Source organism: Cricetulus griseus, chromosome 2 (genome assembly GCF_003668045.3).
Source record: "Cricetulus griseus strain 17A/GY chromosome 2, alternate assembly CriGri-PICRH-1.0, whole genome shotgun sequence".
Classification (NCBI taxonomy): Eukaryota; Metazoa; Chordata; class Mammalia; order Rodentia; family Cricetidae; genus Cricetulus; species Cricetulus griseus.
Genome location: NC_048595.1, coordinates 402,688,738 through 402,701,166, shown reverse-complemented (window position 1 = coordinate 402,701,166; position 12,429 = coordinate 402,688,738). Strand labels below are relative to the sequence as shown.

The 12,429-nt window shown below is 41.4% G+C and overlaps 1 protein-coding gene across 3 annotated transcripts in view; it reads right to left on the bottom strand.

Moving 5' to 3' along the window:
* Positions 1-12,429, bottom strand: part of LOC100751321 (PMS1 protein homolog 1) — an 87,171-nt gene that overhangs the window by 74,452 nt on the left and 290 nt on the right. The window contains exons 1-2 of one of the 3 annotated variants that reach the window (XM_035440939.1): positions 2,646-2,777; positions 1,745-1,849 (exon numbers count right to left, since the gene is read on the bottom strand). Coding sequence is in view for 1 of the 3 variants with exons in the window: in XM_027396831.2 (XP_027252632.2) it covers positions 2,646-2,777 (132 nt within the window). In the remaining 2 variants the exon portion in view is untranslated. Of the gene's footprint in view, positions 1-1,744; positions 1,850-2,645; positions 2,798-12,429 lie in introns of those variants that run through there. The other 2 variants (XM_027396832.2, XM_027396831.2) reach the window with 2 other exon arrangements.

Below are 12,429 nucleotides of genomic sequence, written 5' to 3'. Positions count from 1 at the left end.
TGTGCTGAAAGATATTGGGGGGAGGGGGTGTGACCTCAGGGCAAGACCTCACCCAGCTTAATTCTGCAAACTGTGTAAAGAAAAGGCAAAGGAACTTATGCAACAAAGAAAACCATCAAGGAATCAAACCTTCTGCAAATGTAATCCAAGGAGCAGGAGTAAAGGGGCTGTGTAATGTTTTCCCTTGGTCTTAGTGACAGGGGAGTGAGTCCCTGCACATCAGCCCAGAAAAGAAAGACTGCATCGTGTTGAAGACTCCAAGATGGTGAAGATGCCAGAACTCTGATGTCTACTGAGGAGAACTGCAATCAGGGAATAGAAATGAGAGAGGCAGAGACAGGCACGTGCACACACACACACACACACACACACACACACACACACACACACACACACACCGGGGGGGGGGGGTGCGCTGCAGACAACAAAGATCGAGGAGTGGGAGATCTGAAGGGCCATGGACACAGAGCTGCAGGATTTGGACTTTACCCTGCTGGTAAAGTCTCCTCAATATACACTCTCCCTACCTTTCTGAGTGGTCCTGTTTATTCTGTACCATTGTATGTTAGAAGTATGTAATTTGGTTTTGATTTTACAGAAGGTTACAGTTAAAGAGATTTCCTTGAATCTCAGAAGAAACTTTGTACTTTTAAGGTGTTGAGACCAGCTTCCTGGGTTCTGTCGCAGCTTTAGGACCCCCAAATAACACACAGAGTCTTATATTAGATACAACGCTGCTGCTAATGACTAGGATTTCTTATTTGCTAGCTCAGTCTTAATTATCAACCATAATTACTGATGTATATATTTTATAAGGACTTATCTTACTGAGGACGCCATCCTTATGCATCCTCTCTTCCTGGGATCACATGGCAACTTCCCCTACTACATTTCCCAGAATCCTCCTTCTCTCCTAGTCCCAACTAGCTTGCTTCCCTACTGGCCAACAGTGTTTTATTTGTTAACCAATAAGAGAGACATATACACAGAAGGACTTCCTCCATCACTATGGGGACTTTGGAAGTTGAAGTAAATGTATCTTGCATTATGATATAGCTATAAACTTCTGGGGACCCATGATGGCTATTGGTTGTCAACTTAACTATATGGATGAACTATAATCCAGAAATGGAGGGAACACTTGTGATCTGGATCTTGAGGCAAGGAGAAAACAAGCCTTTGCTCTGGATTTTGAGGAAGGAAGACACACGCCTTTAATCTAGACCTTGAGGCTAGAAGGCAAACTTTTAATCTTGGTCACACCTTCCGCTGGAAGCCTATATAAGGACAATGAGAGAAGGAAGGGTGTGTGTTCGTTCTTCACCTGTTTGCCCTCACCTTGTAAGTACATCCATCCCTTCACTGGCATTGGAGCCTACTTCTTCCGGACTCCAGCATATACAGAAGACCAGTTGAGCCTTGTGGGCCGGAGCAACTACTGAATTCTTTGACTTTCCATTCACAGCTGGCCATTGTTGGACTGCAATCTATAAGTCATCCCAATAAATTCCTCTCTCTCTCTCTCTCTCTCTCTCTCTCTCTCTCTGTGTGTGTGTGTGTGTGTGTGTGTGTGTGTGTGTGTGTGTGTGTGTGTGATTGTGGAGAGAGAAAGAGAGAGAGAGAGAGAAAGAGAGAGAGACAGAGAGAGAACCCTGACTAATACAGGACCAGAGAGTGGAATGTGGTGTTTTGAATAGGAATGACCCTCATAATTTCATATATTTGAATGCTTGGTCCTACTTACCAGTGGGACTTATTTGGAGAAGGACTAGCAAGTGTGGCCTTAGAGGAGGTGTGTCTCAGAGGGTGGCCTTCGGTACCATTCCCAATTAGTGTTCTCTGCTTCCTGCTTGAGGACAAGGATGCAGGCTCTCAGCTACTGCTCCAATGCCATGCCTGTCTGCTGCTTTGCTCTCTGCCATGATGGTCATGGACTCACCCTCTGAAACTGTAAACCTACCCACCATCAATTAAATGCTTTCTCTAAAAATGCCCTTGTTTATGGTGTCACTTCACAGCATTAGAGAAGTACCTAAAACAGGGCCATTTCAGGGATTGTTAGAAAGGCTATGCTAATCCAAACCCAAAATTCATGTAATCACTAACTAAAACAGCAAATAACAAAACCTAACACCCTAACACAATATAGTAATTTGCAAAAACAGAGATTTACGTGCTTACATGTTGAAGAATGATGGTAGGATAATATTTAAAGTCTTTGTTTTCATAACTGAATATGTATGTGTCTATAAGAGCAGAAAGCTTAGTATGTACAATAGGAATAATTCACAACATACAACAGTCTGAATTCACGGTGAGGTACTGTAGGCATGTCCTGGCAGCATGCACACTGCAAAGTGTGTGCTATGTGTTCAGAAACTGAATTTAAGTCATATAAATAACCAAGGACACACATTAAAAGAAAACAGACATTCAACTGAGTGTTTGGGTGAAAGGCCCCTTATCTAGCCTAAGTTTTCTTCTGTGATTCCTTTAGTGTTACTATAATCTTGGTTTAAATTACAATCTACTCTTTAAAATGTATTTCAAAGTGTCCAATGCCTGGGAAAAAAAGCAACAATTTAACAGGAAAATCTGTCAGGCTCATTGTGCTTCACAGGCATTTGTTTCACAGGGGCACTCACCAGTTTAACTTCGATGCTGGTGGCTCCAGCATCCAAGGAGTTTTCAATGAGCTCTTTTACAACACTGACCACGGAAGTGATTATCTGAGAACTGGACAGGAGGCGAACTGTCGCTGCAGGCAACTGTTTCATCCTCACTCTTAGCAGAGTAGCTAGAACAGAATCACAAGGTGTAAAATAGAAATTATTAACACTCATGACTCACAGAGCAGACAATAACAACAGATGATACCTGTGTTGCGCCATTATGTAAGCAAAGGTTGATTGTAAACTCACACAGTATGAGATAATTAGTTTCCTACTAATATCCTTAGAAGCAGGTACCATTACCATATCCATTTTGTAAGATTACTGAGGTATGGAAGAGGAGGCTAAATTCATTCAGTTATTAAAACACAGGGTCAGGACTTTGATACAGGAAGTCCTGAAGCATGTAATTAGGTAACCTCTCACAAGTGCACAACAACCCAAACAGTTCTAAAGAAAAAGTCCAGGAGACTTCAGGTAAGATATCAGACTGGAAGGTCTCTCCATGTGACTAGTGACATAGGAGAAAGACTCCAGGTAAGATGGCAAACTGGAAGCTCTCTCCATGTGACTGGTGAAGTAAAAATACTAGAGTAAGAAAAAAATAGACCAGACATGGAAGGAGCTGGAGGGAGAAAAGTAAAGGAGCAAGTGGTGAAAGAGAAGAGCTTTGGGAGTTCACACAGGTAAAGACAGAGCGCTTAACAAGTGCAGAGGAAAAGATGGGAAACTCTGAGAAGTAATCCCAGACAGAGGAAGCAATACAGTGCTGAACACAATGGGGAGTGGGAGGCAGAGGACCCATCTAACCCAGATTCTCTTCCTGAAGTGGACTAGCTTTGAGCCAATGAGAGCTACTCACCAAGACCCTCCACAGTACCTGGGAGGGATACAAAACCGACAGATGCACAAATCAGAACACAGAAACATAGTAGAAATAAAAGCAACCCAACCCTCCAAAAGACCATACTGAAAGATCTTGGGTTAGAGATTCAAAGGGAACCCTGAGATAGACTGTCCTCTTGGGTAAGAGATTTAGTCACAGAATTAACACCATGGAAATATGGCATGGCCAAGAATTCAAACCCACAAGGCACAGGGGGCCTTTTCTTATAGCACTGCTAAGAGAAATCATCAAAATTTTAAAAATCATCAAAGAAACTTGATAGTTAAATTCTACCGTATATCTAATGGTCCACTGTTGTACACAAAATACTCTCTCCAACAGACAGAGTACACATTCTCAGAAGCCCATGGAAGCTTTGCTAAAGCAGACAACACTCTTGGCCTAAAGCTTAAAAAGCTATAAAGGTACTTGGAAACTGAAAAACACATTCCAGAATGATCAGAAAGCACAAGGAACATTTTTTATTTTCTAGAATCAAATGAAAACAAGTTACTAGAACCTCTGGGATATAACTAGAACAATTTTCAAAAGGAAGTTTAGAGCTTTGAGTTAAAAATTACAAAAGCATTAGAAAAGCAGGGAGCTCTCAAGTAACTAGCAAATGATGCACATCAATGCTTTAGAAAAACCAGAACAAACCAAACCCAAAGGTGGTAGAGAGCAAATAACAAAGACCAGGGCAGCTACTGATAAATGGTGATAAAAGAGCAAGGTACAAAGTCAAAGAGTTGTTAATCCAATGAAGTTAAGCAAGATTGACAAAGCCCTAGCCAAACTAAAACAAAGAGAAGATTCTAATTAATAAAGTTAGAAGTGAAAAAGGTCACATGACCAAAGAGGCCAGTGAAGTCCCGAGTATCATTAGGTTATACTTTGAAAACTTACTGTGGTGGTTTGAATAAGAATGTCCCCCATAGTCTCAACCATTTGAACACTTGTTCCCCAATTGGTGGTTTCAAGGCTACTCAGACTCTCATCTAACTTCAATGCAAATTACAGTCTTTGTGTTTGTCTTTTATGTTGTACCCCTGAGTTTAGGCACCAAGAGGCAGGCACAAGCCTACTCCCACAAGCCATCAATAAAAAGGACTAAAATTGTTCATTGGCTTAATCAGAGTGGTTGTCAATAATTACCTCACACAGATCATTTCACCACCACGTGGGTGCTGGGAACTGAACCCAAGTCCTCTGCTAGAGCAATATATGCTCTTAACCTCTGAGTTGTATCTCCAGTCCAGGGAGGGGGAGGATGTAAAATGGAAGAGGGCAATGGAATACATATGTCATGAAAGCAGAAGCATTAACTAATAGAGGGAGGAAGAGAAACAAAAAATGAGCAGGAGTTGAGAATAGGGGATAGGGAAGAGTTAGAACAATATATAATACATGTATGAACAAATATGTCATAATAAAACCCACTATTTCCATGGAAACTTAGCAAATAAATAAGCCAGAAAGTCCACAAATAGCTTAAGTGGGAGAAAACTGTTTTTCTATTTCTCTCTCTAAGGGTTTTGAGTGCAACCAACATGTACAGTTCTGATTTCCTTCCCATTAAATTCCAACCACCTACTTGGTGGAGTCACCAGCTCAAACTCAAGGTATTCTGATCCAATTAACCATGCAGTCAAAGCCAAACAAAATGAGCTCCATTTTTCACACTGCTCTAGGCTCTTCATACATGAATTGCCTTAACTCTGAATGTGAAAAGGAGACACTTGTACAAGCATTCATGATTTTACCATTAAGATGTGTAAAACAGCCAGGCAGTGGTGGTATACACCTTTAATCCCAGGACTTGGGAGGCAGAGGCAGGCGGGATCTCTGTGAGTTTGAGGTCAGCCTGGTCTACAAAGCTACACAGAGAAACCCTGTCTTGAAACACCAATAAATACAAATGTTCTCAAGATCAAAGAGTTGCTTATGTTCTCTCCATCTGCCCCACAAAAATAGGACAAAAGCCAGGGAGTAATTAGGAAGGCTTCTATACATGATTTCTGACAATCACAAAAAGGTCAGAACCTCAAGCTTGCTCAGAGGCCACTACAACCTGACACAAAAAGTACTGCAAGGACATCTACTACCTTACAAGGGTTCAACCTCAGGCTACTGCCACTTCCCCCAGCAGTCACAGCACCCTGTTTATTAAAGTCTGATGAACTCATCTCATTTGTGGCTACAAACTTCCCTTGGCCTCAACTCTGTGAATATGCATCATTCATCTTGGAAGATGTTTTTAGGTAATAAGAAGGGATAGAAACAGAATGGCTGAGTGATTGGGCATGATTACTTTTCAAAAGTTAGATAAAAACTTTTACTTCAAATATATCTCCTTAAAATGTCCTGGTCCTAAGTCATTACATCAGATCACTGAGTCACTGAAGGCAGTAGAGTCACAGAGACTTCATTAAAAAAAAAAAAAAAATCACCATTTTGCTGTCAATAATTGAAGAATGGTAAGAACTGCTGAAATGAATGTAATGTGTGATATGCCTGGCTGGCAATGATGCTGTCACCTTGGGGTGTGGATAATGATTCAGCCATGTGACTCAACAGCTTCACTGGTACATCATTAGTCATGCAAATATTTTGAAGCTCCATAATTCCTTTTTAGTCCATGCAGCTCCTTTGGATTGGCTATCAAGACTCTAGAATCACATTTAATACAAATTAGTCAGACCTGAGACATGTCAAATAACTACCTCCTGTGTTATTAGGCCTAAAACATGTCTTTAACCATGCTGTGAAAAATCTGTGTAGGCATTCAAAGCCTACACAGATGAACCAACGTGTACACAAAACTCTTTGTTCAAGGCAGAAACAACAACAATAAAAATCCCCAAAATTTAAAATGAAAATTCTACTACTTAAAAGACACGGGGGGGGGGGATTTGCTATTTTTGGCATGTAGCCCTGCAGCTTGAAATTCATGGAGTAGACCAGGCTAGCTTTAAACACACAGAGATTCTCCTTTTTGTACCTCCTGAGTGACAGGCATACATATGACAAGGAGGGAGCTTTGTATCTGCCTTCATTCATGCCTAACTTCAGAAAATATTTCAGGATGATATGAGTAGCTTGACAACAAGTGACTCCTCTAGAATGTTAAGTTTTGGTTTTGTTCTTGCGGGGGAGGGGGGAGCAAAATAACTTTGGGGGAAAAAACCCTCTAATTCCACATGACTAACTACATGTTCATACGATGAACTGAACCCATAGAATTTAGTTTTAAAGAAAATGATAATACAAAGTGTGAAACCCACAGGTGAACCTCCGGTTCTTTCTCAGGTCAACTGTCAATGTAAAGAGCTAGTAACTGCACAGCAAGGGGGAGCAGGCATTATAGTAATTACACAGAATTTTGGCAATGAAGTAGGAAGAGGCTAACGTTCTGGGTTCTTAAAATCCTCAAATATTTTTTGCTACACATAAGGAAGACAAAGCTGATTAGCACAGCAGAAAAACAGACCAAAGGCCAAAGCCCAGGTCTTAGGATCCTCTGCAAAAACAAGTTATCACCTATGAAAATGGGGATGATACCTTACTGGTTTGTTGTGCAAGAATCAAATTTAAAAAGCATATATAAAAACAGGCATGAAGGAGGTACAGGAGAGGATAGCCGAGGATGGGGGTGCCATGGCGGGTGTAATACACATTACTTTGTGTACTAGCAGAGAAGAAAGGGAGTAGACACAGCAGCACACATAGCTATAACCGTAAGCCTTGGAAGACCGAGGAAGATGAAATGTTCACAGCAGCCTGGGCTCAACAGCAAGATACTACTGGGGGAGTAAAATGCCATATAAAAGATAAAGGCTGAAAAATGCAATTATTATTTGTCGTACTGGGGATTGAACCCAGGGCTTCACATATGCCTTTTTCCTTTCTGAGCCTGGGTCTCACTAAACTGCCCAAGCTAGTCTTGAACTCACTCTGTAGTCTAGGCAGGACCTGAACTTGCCTTTCTCCTACCTCAACCTCCCAAGTAGTGGGAATTATAAGCCTTGTCATCAGGACAGACTGCAAATGTCCCATATTTTAATGTGAGATCATTATGTAGAAGAATAGTGGGGATTCTTTTCTTTTACTAACAATTACCTAACAAATAATTTGATTTAGTTTCGGGGTAAGCTGTTTGATGAGAGAAGGTTATGAATAACTATCTCTCGATAACTGTTTAGAGGTCTCCAGGGCCAAAAGCTTTCTCACTGGGGAGAACTCAGGACAGTTAGCTACATCTCCATTATCACAACATTCACACAAATTGATGCTGTCACAGATAGAAAATGCCTTCTGCCTCCTCAAAGACTTCAGACTGGCCTGAGACATAAGACAGCATGGCAGCCAACAGCCACATGGAAAGCTGTGAGCACTTGAAATGGCTAATAGACAATGGATTTCAAACTCAGCACAAAAAAACAGAAAATGTGATTAACTCTCACCCTGATTATAGCACAAAGGGTATCCTGGCTGTATTAGGTGAAATAAAAGTGTATAACACAATATGGTTATGAGATAAGGTGATACTTGTTACAGTGGTGTGTATTCTTTGACTGACTTATGTTCATTCAAATTACTAAATGAACAGCCCCCAGCCCCCAGCCCCCAGCCATCTTAACCCCTACCCAAAGCAATCCACTCAGTAGGCTGGGGTTCAAGTCTTCTCTCCCTAAGAACCCCACCAATCTAAGTTTGGGATATTTACTTAATCTCGTGTGGATCTTTACCTGTCCTGCAAGTCTTCACAATCTCTTTGTCTTGCTCTCTACAACATTTCAAATGTTCAAATCACTAATTTTCCCCCAATTTTACGTAGTCAAGTTTACAGAGATAATGGTGATTCACAGCATCTTGCCACCATCCCCCTGTGTCCAGTGGTTCCATAAAATTATTCTTTCCTGCCTTGTCCCCTCTGCAGTATCTGGTCAGTCTCCTCTCTCCTACCCAATCATGTGGCCTGAACATTTCTGTTCTCTGTAAGTCAGTAACAAGCAGGGCCCGCTGGGATTACATTAGGTCATGAGAATGAAGGCCTCTTGACTGGGACACAGTGCTGACGGAGGAAGCTCTAGAGGCTTCTTGGAGGAAGCTCTAGAGGCTTCTTGGTCCCTTCGCATCCAGTGAAACACAGGAAGGAGGTGCCCTCTCTCTGTGGCTCTCAAGGCAGCTATACAATCTGCCTGGATCTCAGCCATGCAAGCCTCCAGAACTGTAAGGAGTTTCTGTTGCTTCTCAGCTTCCTGGTGCTCAGTACTTGGCTCTAACAGCTGGAATAGACAAAGACACCAACACTTTTTCTCCTCCCTTTGTCTATCTAGCCTCCCTACAAGCAAGTTGGCCTTTAAAGCAAAAACTAGCCAAATACCTTCCCTTGGCCCTCTCATTCCGGCACTTTTGTCCTTTTCTGTGTGACCAGGCTTGAGGAAGTATCCTGGCCTACTGTTACAAATCCCCTATCGGCAAACATTTCTAAACTGTTTCCAAGCAGCTATAGCCACAACCACCTTTACAGAACTCCATTCTATTCAACAATGATCTCTGAAAGAAGAAACCCTTTCCTGGGATCTATGCTCCTTTTTTCTTTGTTTTGGTATTTAGGATCAAACCAGGGTCTTATACATGATAGACAAATGCTGTATCATCGCTATATCCCCATGAGGGACCATACTTCCCAGATATTTCCATCTATCTGTCACAGATATCTTTGTCTTTCTTGGCTTTCTTCCCAGGAATGTGAGTACTCCCCAACATTTCTCCCCTTTTCTTAGGTAACTTAATACCCCAACCTAAATCTGTATGTAATGAGATTTTGGTCTTCCCAAGACCAGCATTTCTTTTTTCTTTTTTTATTTAATAATTGATCATATTTTAAAATTTCTGAATATATACAATAAACATATAAGATGTTCCAGTTATTTTTTCTTCCATTTTATTTAAATTAGAAAAAAGCTTCTTTTACATGTCAATCCCAGTTCCCTCTCCCTTCCCTCCTTCCCTGCTCCCCAACACCTTATCCTATACTCTTTCTGCTCCCCAGGGAGGGTGAGACCTTCCATGGGGGAATCTTCAGAGTCTGTCATATCATTTGGAGCAGGGCCTAGGCCCTCTCCTGTGTGTCTAGGCTGAGAGAGTATCCCTCTATGTGGAGTGGGCTCCCAAAGTCCATTTGTATGCTCCTCACTGACATCCTCTTTCAAAGCAAGAGCAGCATTTCTAACAATAATTGTCACTGCTGCCTCAGGTGTCAGTAAAGCAGACTTTATTTATCATCTTGCCCTCTCATGCTTGCCACTTAGCTTTGCTGTCTCTGTTGGTGGTCACCACAGTCTGTCAAGAACTTTCATTTTCCTTTGCTAGCAAACTCTATTTGTACCCCACTACCCAGCTTCCTCTTAATCAATCACTTCCAATATCAGCCATGGCAATCTTTTCTGATCACTCACTGGAATCACTCTTCTCTCTCCCACATTCCTAAGTACTTGGCTGGCATCATGGAGAGGATGCTTGTCAAAAAGCTAAATTACATAGCTGTTTGTTTTGGGTTTTTGTTTGTTTTTTTGTTTTTTGTTTTTTAGATTTTATTTATTATGTATATACAGTTTTCTGCCTGATCGCCAGCAGAGGGCACCAGATCTCATTCAAGGTGATTGCTGGGAATTGAACTCAGGACCTCTGGAAGAACAGTCAGTGCTCTTAACCGCTGAGCCATCTCTCCGGCCCCTACATAGCTGTTTTGACTGCAAGGTCATATAATATGTATCTCTGAATGCAAAAGGAAAAAAAAGGGAAAGAAAAATAAAGAGCAATTACTGTACTTCAATCCTGGTAAGCAGTCCATGATTAATGTCAGGGACACTAAGAATAAATTTAATACTAAGGTGCCTGCCCTCTTAGCAAGTTGCCACAGTCTCAATTCCCTCCATCTATAGGTTTAATTTTACACTGACCTCCACACCATCCCCAGCATAGTGTACCTCCTACTAACTTCTTTCTGGACTCTAGGGCCTGATTTATCAGGATAAATTTTATCTGATCACAGAATCTCTCTCTCTCTCTCTCTCTCTCTCTCTCTCTCTCTCTCTCTCTCTCTCTCTCTCTGTTTAATTCCCATTTGGTAATACAATTAAAACACAACATAAGAACTTCATAGGCTCTTTTATGATCCGCAACACACCCCCATTCCTCTATTACACGTGGAACTGAAGAGCTTGACAATGGAAACAAGATCACAATCTTTCTAAGACAGATGCATACTATGTGTGTCCAAGCAAGCACATGAAAAACTTCAGCAATGCTGTAGGGATCCCACCTGCGCACTGTGGTCTTCCCTCTGTCCTTCCAGAACTGTACTCTTCCCAGAACTGCTGGTCAACCCGTTAGTATTCCCCCTCTCAAAGACTTCAGTGACTACCTAATTAATATCCGGACTTGAACATTTATAAGTTGTTTCTATAATTTAAATATTCTTGCTACCCTACTTTAATTTTTTTGAAGATTTTTCAATTGGTAAGCATGTTAAGTCCAAATTCCCTACTGCCCTATCTTTCTAATTTCATCCCATTTTTCAAATGTGCACTAAACTGGCCATACTACACAACACAGCTCCCTTAATCTCAATGTGGTGGCATTCCCTGGATCCCATGACCGTGGTGATATTTTGTTTATGATCCAACAAGTAAAGCTTGCCTGAAGGTCAGAGTGCAAAGCTAGCCACACTAGTCAGCCATAGAGGCCAGGCAGTGGTGGCAAACACCTTTAATCCCAGCAGCCACACTAGCTAGCCATAAAGGTCAGGAAGTGGTGGCACAAACCTTTAATCCCAGCACGACACTAGTTAGCCATAGAGGCCCTTTAATACCAGAACTAGGGAGGAATATAAGGAGGAAACAGGAGCTCAGAGTCTGAGTCTGCATTCAGTCTGACTATTCTGGAAACAGGATGGCCCTTTGGTCTGAGCCTTGGTAGAGGTAAAAACTCTCTAGTGGCTGGCTGCTCTGCCTCTGTGATCTTTCACTTTCCCTCCTAGTATCTGACTGTGTTTTTGTTATTAAGACCTATTGGAACTCCTGCTACACATGACCCCTTCTTTCTGGGATGTGGGGGTCAGTTCCTACAGTTCTTCTCTATTCCAAACCCTTAGTTTGGCATTCCTTCCTTGATTTTAATTCAAAACCATAAAAGGCTATTTTATTTATTTGGCCATTCCTCCTGGCTCAGACCCCTTAGAGGACTAAGACTTGATGTTAACAACATATTCTGGAATGTGTCATATTAAGGGATGTGCACCTCTTTTGAAAAGCAGAAGGGTGATGCCAGGTTACTTGTCACAGAACTGGACACCTGCAGTGTCAGAAAAGAGTTTATGCCTACTTAAGGAGATGAACAGTTCAGTAAGTGTTCTACAATAAGAAAAGTCAGTTAAGAGAAAACTGTATCTACAAAACGAGATTCGAGAACTTAGAATTTAGGGAGAAAACAACACATTTTAAACCCAACCCAACTGTTCCATAGAACCAAAACAAATACAAGACATTACACATAAGTGCAAGCATTCTGCCAACTTTAAAATGTTTTCCAGCGTTACTTCTGAAGTAAATATCACAAACTTTTATAAATACAAATCACCACAGCAAAGAAAATGTAATTTCAAATACGACTAGGAAAGAAAATGGATTGATCAAGTCGTTTCCTCTCCTTCCTTAGTGAGATGAACTTCAGGTGGTATTCACATTTCTTCGGGGTGTACTACATGTGACTTCCATCAGGGATAAACACAAATCCATAGATTTTTGTGACAACACACAGCACTACAAGCCGCTACACTCTCTAGCAAGACAAAACTCACACGTG